The sequence below is a fragment of the Colletotrichum karsti genome (genome assembly GCF_011947395.1).
Source record: "Colletotrichum karsti strain CkLH20 chromosome Unknown Scaffold15, whole genome shotgun sequence".
Lineage (NCBI taxonomy): Eukaryota > Fungi > Ascomycota > Sordariomycetes > Glomerellales > Glomerellaceae > Colletotrichum > Colletotrichum karsti.
In genome coordinates this window covers 798914-808198 of record NW_024065915.1, presented here as the reverse complement: position 1 = coordinate 808198, position 9285 = coordinate 798914, and the positions used below count along the sequence as shown (strand labels likewise).

At 49.1% G+C, this 9285-nt stretch overlaps 2 protein-coding genes across 2 annotated transcripts; one reads left to right on the top strand and one right to left on the bottom strand.

Moving 5' to 3' along the window:
- Nucleotides 1-3517: 3517 nt before the first annotated feature.
- CkaCkLH20_05473 (had-superfamily subfamily variant 2 protein) lies at nt 3518-4192 on the top strand (the record flags this gene model as incomplete). The annotated part of the gene is made up of 1 exon (XM_038888192.1): nt 3518-4192. The coding sequence occupies one exon, from the start codon at nt 3518-3520 to the stop codon at nt 4190-4192; it is 675 nt and encodes a 224-aa protein (XP_038746668.1).
- Nucleotides 4193-6922: 2730 nt separating this feature from the next.
- Nucleotides 6923-7825, bottom strand: CkaCkLH20_05472 (uncharacterized protein; the record flags this gene model as incomplete). The annotated part of the gene is made up of 1 exon (XM_038888191.1): nt 6923-7825. One exon carries the CDS (start codon nt 7823-7825, stop codon nt 6923-6925), a length of 903 nt encoding a protein of 300 aa, XP_038746667.1.
- Nucleotides 7826-9285: the final 1460 nt, after the last annotated feature.

The window sequence follows — 9285 nt, the reverse complement described above, 5'->3', positions numbered from 1 at the left end:
ATAGTAGACACGCAAGGGCTGCGGATAAGATGGTCGTTGTCCTGCTGATGTTAAGGGAGGATGATGGTTAGCTCCGGCGATGAAATCTTGGGAGGAATTAACAACTCTACCCTCCTAGATTTCCCTGTTGATTCTTGCTGCCTCCGACTATTTTTCTAACTTTGAAGTAGCCATTCGAAATAGGCTTTTAAGAAGCAAGCTTGATAATTATCTTGCGGGTATTGGCCATATAAATGGAAAAGAGACGAAATTGCACTGTTGCTGTTGGGAAGCTCAGCATGTGCATGTTTTCCTTGGCCGGGTCTTGCTGCTAATGGCACTGAGGAGCGGTAGGTAGGCGCGATTTCTGTGCGAGCTCGCCGACAGTAGCGAATGCAATGTTGTCCAATGAGCAAGGCATTCGGTGTTCGAGGGCGGCGGCGGAGACATCCAACGGCTTCTGGCCTGCTTGTACGGAACTGACTCGTCATACGCCAGGCTTGACACGGGTGTATGAACAGACCGGTGAGTGATGGCTTACATTGTACTGAGCGCCATAGTCTTCGTCCACCTATCTGTTCCTCCGTGCTGATAACACCGGTCTGCAAACGGCTGACCGGCAAACTCTCAGCACCAATGAAGGAAAAGCCACCACGCTTGGTTTGGAGAAAACCGATGCGGGGTTCATTCAGGACTTGGCCGAGGAGATGGTGCATTATTGGGTGTCAGGAACGTCTGCCAGCACACCAACGCGACGTGGGAGGTGCTTGCATGCTGGCACGGCGTGCGGCATCTTTTCGGGGGCGACCGTTGCTAATGCAAATGATGAACCTGAAAACATTTTGGCATCTACGGTAGCTTGGCGAGACAGGATACAGTATCATGGAGATCCAGCTTGCGTGTTTCTTGAGTAAACGGAGGGGCTGATGAAGTCTGGGGACTGTTGTGCTTTGCCTTGGTTGTTTGTGTGACGTTGAATTTGGCAGTTTTTAGCGCTGCTCGGCTCCTAGAAAGAGGTGGTCCGTCCCCATCATCTCCTGCCTGATTTGTTACCCTCTGCTGACCGTTGGTCTCCTTGTCTTACATCATGGCAAGACCCGTTTACTACTTTTGGCAATGCTGACTTCCATTTTGTACTACTTCTGCCTTCTTAGGCTGTTCTTGCCTTCTTGGCCGACCTCTCGGGTTCTCCTTCGGCCTCCGCCGCTCCCGCTGATCCAGCAAACACAAGTCCTTCCTTCAGCAGCCGTTTCTCACCGAGCCGGACCTCGACGGCCATCTTTTGTCTCGCAGTCAGGTTACCAGAGGCCAGTAGAGCCTGGTCTTCCTCGATTGACGTCGGGTATTGTGCCAAAATCTTTTGCAAAGTAGACACGATGGCCGCTTGGAAAACTTCATCTCTCTTGCGCTTGTCAGGGATCAAATCAGCATTGACCTTCTTGATAGCTTTCAGAACGGCCTTGAGCTGCTCTTCGAGCTCCTCGGAGATTTCGCGGACAACTGCGGCCGTCCTCAACTGGCCTTCGGAATCGGGTTCTCCGGTCTCGCGCTCGAGGACAAAGACGTCCTCGAGATCCTCAGGGTCGACTTGCTCTGCCTGCTTCCATGTTAGCTGTTCTTCCTCGTGATCAAGGGTTGGAGTCGACGAACCACTTGCTTCCACACGTCATCTGACAGTTTCAAGTACTCTGTGACGCTGGCTTGAACGAGATCCCACGGAATCTCGACCACATCATACCGCGAGTGCTTCGGGGTGACGTAGCCGTATCTTCTGAGAAGTTCCGAGTTTGGATGAGGGCCGTAGTAGTTGAGGATCTCCTCCCCGGCACTGATGGGGCGGAGCGCAGTCACCGTCAACTCGTCCTCTCCATGATTAACATGGGCCTGGGAATATGTTAGCTCCTGCTCGTATTCTGTATGCCATCCTCTCTCTCACATTGAACTCGGCATCGGCGTTCAGAATATCGGCCATGGGAACCATGCCCAGCATCGTCTTGCCTTCACGGTCCTCAATCCACTCGTCGTCCTCATCCTGCTGCGGCTCCTCGTCGTTTTCCAGATCGAATGCGTAAGCCATTATGATGCTTCCCATGCGGTGAGCCAGCTGCAGCATTTCTGTCTCGGCCAGAGGCGACGTTCCCTCGGGGTAGAAAATGGTCGGGTTGGCAGAAATAACCGACAGGATCTGAGAACGGAACATCTCATCGGCCTCGTCCTTTCCGATCTTTGACAATACGGCGCTGCCCTTCAAGTACTCAAGCTCGGAAGGGTTCCAGAACATGAGTGTGTCGAACTTTTCGGGAAGGACCTCGAAGTACGGCTTCCAGGGCGAGGAAGGGCCTTGCAAGTACTCATAGATCATGACCAGGATCAGCGAGCCCCAAGAGTCGAGAGGGTCATTCTCCATGTCCTCGTCATCGCTGTCGTTTCCAGTGAAGACCTGAGGGATCTTCTTAGGGAGCTCGGATGTCTCGACATTGATGATGCTCTTTCTTGGGATGGTGAAAAGAGTCGTTTCGGCGGGGATATCCTTGGTGGCAACTATCTCATGGTCAGCATTAGGAGAACGGTTTGGTCAGGAGGTGAGCGCACCAATTCCTCTCCCGGCGTGTTGGCCTCTCAGATCGACGATCTCGATATCGTTGTGGAAGGTAGCGCCCGGCAGCGACTTGAACCAAGCCAGGAAGCTCTGCGACTTGGATTGGAATTCGTCGGCCATGATGTCGATGATTAGATGGTTCTTCAGCTTGAATTTGAGACTCGACCCAGACCAATGATTTTTAGACGAGAAAATGTTGTAATTCGTGAGCTTAGTGAGTCGGTACTTCTTCACGCCGTCGCGGATCCAACGATCGAATTTTTTTTTGCGGCAAACACTGTGCGAAGAAAATACTTCACACATATTCACTGTGTTTGGTCGCGGCAAATTCACCTAACCCACCGACCCCAGCGTGAGACCCAGATCACCATGTCAACCGTAAAGCATGAAGAACTCTAACACAGTTGAAATTGAGCATGATGTATCTGAATTTGTTGTATAACTTTGCTGAATGAGGAGTTTAAGAATTTTTTAAATATGATATTCTCACTCTCTTTTGATTATCTAGGGCCGATGTTGCAGACCTACCGTGGTACCTTTTTGACTGTCCTTTTAGACTCGGCCCGCTTGACTCACTCGGGCAGTCTCATTATGACATTCGCGTCATTCCACAGCTTTTACCATCTGTAAATGTAATTGAAGTAGGCATTCTTTGAGGGATACGGGATTTATACTTAGACCGGCTAGTTTCTTGATCACGTAATCTTCATCATACCTACGCCACAATGTTTTGAGGAAGGATTCCCGATTTCGGCCGGCGTTTCCGCAACTTCCCTTTTATTGGGAAGCAAATAAGAACTTCCTCGCCTTTGTCCATCGAAACCCGCCTCCATCGGTATACACCACAGGAAACTACAGCTTTTGTATTTTGGCTGGATATGACATTCAACCCACACTCTCTCTAGGCCGCCGTTCAAAACTCTCAACAAATCTTGCATCATGGCCTCATCTGCAACTCCGTTCATTCCCAAAGCAATCATTTTCGATCTACTGACGGCCTTGCTTGATTCCTGGACATTATGGGACGAATCTACGCCAACAGGCACAGCGGCCGAAGGCCGAAAGTGGCGTGAGCGATACCTGGAGCTGACCTTCGGTCAGGGCGCTTACGTGCCGTATTCGACGCTTGTCACCCAAGCAGCTGACGACGTCAACTTACCCCGGTCAGCGCCCGAAGCCCTGCTTCGTGACTGGTATCGACTCGCAGCCTGGCCCGAAGTTGGCGACGTCCTCGTTCGCCTGAAGTCGAAGGGCTACAAACTGGGTGTCATCACAAACTGTTCGTTGGAGGGCGGCACTGCGGCTGTGAGAAATGCAGAGAAGGCGGCTGCAGACAAGGGCCATGGCAAATTCGAGTTCGACGCTACTATAACAGCCGAAGAAAGCGGTTTCTATAAGCCGGTCCAGCAGGCCTATCAAGCTATTTTGCCGAGGCTCGGCGTCGCGGTGGACGAGGTGCTTTTCGTGGCTGGAAGCAATGGAGATGTGGAGGGCGCGACAAGCGCAGGGTTCAAGGTCGTTTGGCACAACAAGGTTGGCCTGCCAAAGAAAGGGCAGGCTGAACCTCTGAGAGAAGGTCGGACGTTAAATGAAGCACTTGAGGCCTTCTTGTGATGGACTCTTCGTTGCCAAGTGAGCAGAGATGATTATTATTCTGTACGCTGCACGATAGAACTTGAGCACTTTTAAATCAAGAAATATGTCGAGATTAAGACCGATATGTTGGATACTTGGTGTTTCTTATGTTGTCTTTCCTGCAATGCCCCACGTCCCTTCTATTCTGCCGGTCATTCTGTTGTCTTTCTTCGTCGTAAAATATCTCAGACTTAGGTATGTGTCATGCTTAAATGAGGAATTCAAGAGGCATAGTGCGACTTAATCTTAAGAAACATGCCTTTGGTATTCATCACTGTTTGCGAATATAGCCACCTTCTGGGGAAGTCTCTCAAGACTACGTGGCAAGTAATCTTCTTTTAGATACCATATACTACTAACCGCACTCGCCGAGGACCTGAGCTTGTAATGAAAAATAATAGTCAGCTGCACGGGTTTGTGGAGTTGATCACTCAGAAATGCGTGTTGGCGAGGAAAGTTTCCATAAAGTCCCCAGAAACCAAATCATCAACCATAACCTACCTTCAAAAAGCAGTATAGTGATTCAAATGTATCACATGAGTTTATTCATATTACTTGGAAGGAGGCTTAGAGCCTCAAATGTGAAAGCAATGTATCACGTGCGTGTGTGTGGCAACTTCCTCTCCATCCCAACTCAACACCGAGCTTACTACTGTTGCGAGTGGAGTCTTGATGACAACAGCAATGGAACTCGGAACCAAGCATGAAGTGATAATAAAAGGAAGACAGTGCGAAAGAATCATCAACAGATTTCGGTACTTCAAGCGGACTAGGCACTTAAACGTCGCGGAAGCATCATGCTGTAGCAATCACGCCATGTGACCAGCCGGCAGCGTCCATTCATTGCATTGCATTCTATGAGGGAATATAAAAGTCATTGATGATTGGGTGTTCTTCTAACTCCCAGTCTCTGCTGCATGGGAACTTCACATGGCTGCAGTATGCATCTTACGTCCCATACTCTCTTCCATCCACTCCCTTCAGACTAATCCAGACTTGGTATTGCCATCATGTACGAGGATTACAAAGACTTCACTAATGCAGAGCCTGCATGTTGTACTGAGGGGTCGGTCAAGTGCGACTTGGGATATGATGGGCTGCTTGAAGTGACCGTGGCAATGGTTCCCCTGTACACGAGCTGATACCTTCGAGGGAGTTCATGAACCAAGTATGTAACCTGGTACATATGCGTGGAACCTTTGTTCTTGGAAGATGCTGGTGGTGTGGTGGTATGCTGTCGGCTTTACACCCACCACACGGGTCAAGGGTATGGCAAGATCAGAGGGGGTTTGCCATGCCCTGTTCCTTCTCACCGCCAGTTTTCTTCCCCTCTTATCTATCCATCGATGGGCACGAATGATCCAGAATCTCTGTGTTCTCTCGAGTATTCTAAGCCGAAACAATACCCAGTGCTGGTTGCCTTATGGTTCGCCATTTCAAACGTCTTTTCCTCGTGCTGTCTTTCTCTTTTTCATGATGGATCAGGCAGCCGATACTACTGCCTCCAGACTTTTTGCCACGATCATTGAATTTTGGTCTTTGGTTCTCCAACAAGAATCATGGGCTTTGGTCTCGAAGCCAGATCTCCAGTCGTCAGTAGGCGATGTCGAATACGGAGATGGTAGCGGTCAAGAAGATTCCGAGATGACCTCTGGCTTCCAAAACTCGACCACTCCTGACGAAGAGCTCAGACACTGGAATATGGAGCGTTTTCTGCTAGCTGAAGAGTGCGATCGACTCTGTCTTTGGAAGTTCAATTTCACTGACGAAGATTTGGATCGTCTCACAAGCAATCAGGCCAGCTTATTTGGGGGTGCTGTTATTCAGAGCCTTGTGAACATTGGGCAAGCTTTGATGGAAGAAGCAGGTAAGTACAAAGTGTATCAGGAGTTCTACAGGTCAAATTTCCAAGCACCTTTGGCGGCATATCAAGGTTTTAAGCGTTATGCTCAGCAATTGTATTGAGGATTATAAGCAAAAGCTAACTTTCCTAAGACATACAAAGCTTTAGTGTTTCTGCTGGCGAGCTGAAAAGAATTCGGCAAGAATTGGAATCTCTGATAAACAGAGGAAAGGGTCTAGGACGCAGCGTGTATTATGATGGAGAAGCAGAGACTCATGCAAGCACCTACGAGTCGATTATGACCGACTTCCCAACATCGGAAGAGACACCACCAAGCTTGCACCAAGTTCTCAAAACCGATATTGGCAAGCTCCAAAGATTGAGCTTCTCAATTTCCCAAACTTTGACAGAGATGGAAAACTAGGTAAGTAGGCAACCACACCAGAGATCTCTTATTCTGCCAGAAGCTAAGACCAAAAGGTCGACAAGGAATTTACGGCAGGAACATGCCATCCGAAGACCTCGGAAGTTTATGAACATGTGCCATGAGAATCTCGGAAATCACAACAGGTTATGATGGGAACTCAAAAAGCAGGAGCTGCAATATTTAGTCCAGCGAGTTATCAAACTATGATACCCATAGATGTCACATTTGGCGGCATGGAACGACGTTTGAAAGGCCGAAATGACGCTGCAAGCGTGAAGATATTTGATAAAAATCCCCAACAGTTACAACGCGAAGTGAACGGAAACAACGTTGCTGAATTATCTGGAAAATACTACACTGCTTACTTTCAATGGAGAACCATGGACCTGAAGACAATACTAAGGCCAGCTTTCCAGTCCTCCGCTAAATAGACAAGACCCTACTTTTGCTGCGTAGTGGGCATGGAATTGATAACTCCATGCTGAAAGAGATAGACCAGGTTGCTTGCCGATATGCCGCCACCCAAGAACAACCCACCCTGGGAGGCCTTGTTGTTCATGACGATGAGTTCGTCTGGTTGATTCACAGAGAATTCGTTGCCCCCGTCCCTACCCACTCCCATACCAACAAAGGTAGCACCCACCACCTCGTTCGATTGCACCACACCCCGTGTCTGGCCAAGGGCCAGTGGGGCGGGCTTGTACTCGTACGGAGGTGGCTTTTGGAGCTCGACAAGGTCCTGATCGTTGAGATGCCATTTTCCTTTTTCGTCTTTCCAAGCTCGCTGCTGAAGTAGTTGAGCGAGGCGAAGTCCCTGTTCGAGGCCAGGGCACATTTGGACTCGTTGGTCGATCTGATTTACGATCTCGATGTTGACAATGATGTCGCCTCTTCCCATAGATCTGATCAAACCCACTTGTGCCATTTGCAAAGCGAGGATCAACGTCGCTTTCGACTCGTTCAGTTCTTTACGCATGGCATCCAGCTTTATCTGCTCGCTACAGCCATCGAGAAAATGTCCCACGAACTTCTTGAAGCCACCGCCTATGTCAGATTTCTCCCCTAGATCGCGAATCACATCGAACAGCTGTCGTGCTTTCGCCATAACCAGATTGACCGCGTGATTGACATGTTCTTGATGGAGTTCTCTCTCCGCACCCACCAGTTTCAAGAGGGTGATTGTAGCTTCCACATCCTTGTGAACATTGTCCAGGTAGGCTATGCCGTTTTTCTGACGCACCCAAGCAGTTCTGGCTCGTTCGAGAATTCCCAAGGCGCGGGCGAGAATGTCGACGCATGCAGCTACAGCCCCGAGAGCCTCCTGCAGGAAATAAGCGTTCATGACCTCTTGTAACGATCGATTTCACGGATACTTACCATTGTGCAAAAATGCTTACAATTAACGATGTGGACCTCGTGAAGTGGCGCAAGGCAGACCTGGGTATAAGTTCAAAGTGCAGATGCGTGATGCCCCTAGCAATCGTGCGAAGCCTGGAGGTTGGAAAGTCCCGGCGGTTGATATTCCAAGGCAGACAAAGCCCAAGAAATACTGGATGTCCGCATGACCAAGGAGGTCTTCTACTTAAAGCTAGTCTATCTGCACCAAGAAATGAGGAGAAAAGACTTACAGAGGGCCTTTTTAGTGCACGGCACATTTGCGAGTCTGGCCTTTCCAAATGCCAAGCTAATCAGTATTTCGACCAACCTATACGAATCGTCAGATAAGTCCTGCTATGTACCCCGGATAAAAGGCCCAGATCAAAAAGAGTCATATGCTGAGCTTATTATGCACCACATACATGCAGCTGCTGAATGTTTCAAGCAGGCTGTCAAGAAGGATGGTAAGCTCAACCAATAATTGCAGGAAAATCCATCCAGTTGAAAGATCCCATGCACCAATCATACACCACCACGAGGCACTGTCCATTGGCGGAGAATGATGTGACCGATAATGACATGCAGTGTGAGAAGTAATACTGTGTACTTTGCTGAAAATAGCTGGTCTAAGGCCATGAACACTGTCACAAAATACTAGGTTGTGAGTGGTTGAAACCCATGATTTTATTCCGAAAACCACCGACAGACTCAAATTGCCAACCTGACTGATAAGCCGACACAAATGCATATCCCTCACACCGGGCGTTCCGTAGAGGGTGCTTGGCTGTGTTGTATCCAAAGGAACCGACAAAATTGCTGGAAGACCCCAATTTCTCCTTCTTCTGTGTCATCCCCCCTTCGTTGTCGTTCAGTTAAAAAAAGCCCTTCCCCGTCTGTTTCTCATACATCCTCAGACTTTCTTTTTGACGCCCTACAGCATTTGAGATGTCGCTACCGCCAGCATCGGACTCTTCACAGAGGTCCAACTCCGTTGGTGTACATGGTAATCAGTTCACAACCGGGGCGGTCCTCGCAACTGAACAGACCAGGAGCATTACGACTGCTGCTACGGGCCTGAAAAACGAAGCAGAGAACAATACGATCAGTTACAACACCATTTACTGCGCAGGCGACTACAACCATTCTGTACAAGGGGCAACGAACTCTAATCGTCAGGAAAGTAGCGAGGGAAGGCTGACGACTCCCTTGTCACCGTCTCAAACCACTCCCTTGAACAATACAACCGGGCTTCTGTCTTCCCCAACTGCATTTCAAGACGCCGCCACATCTCGCTCTTTCTTTTCTGATCTGCACAGCCCTGGCCCAGAAAGTTTCAACTTTCTGCAGCGCCCTGAAATGGGAGGACCTCAAACATGGGCAGACCACTTTGAGGAAGCGGGCAAGAGAATCAAAGACACTTGTGAA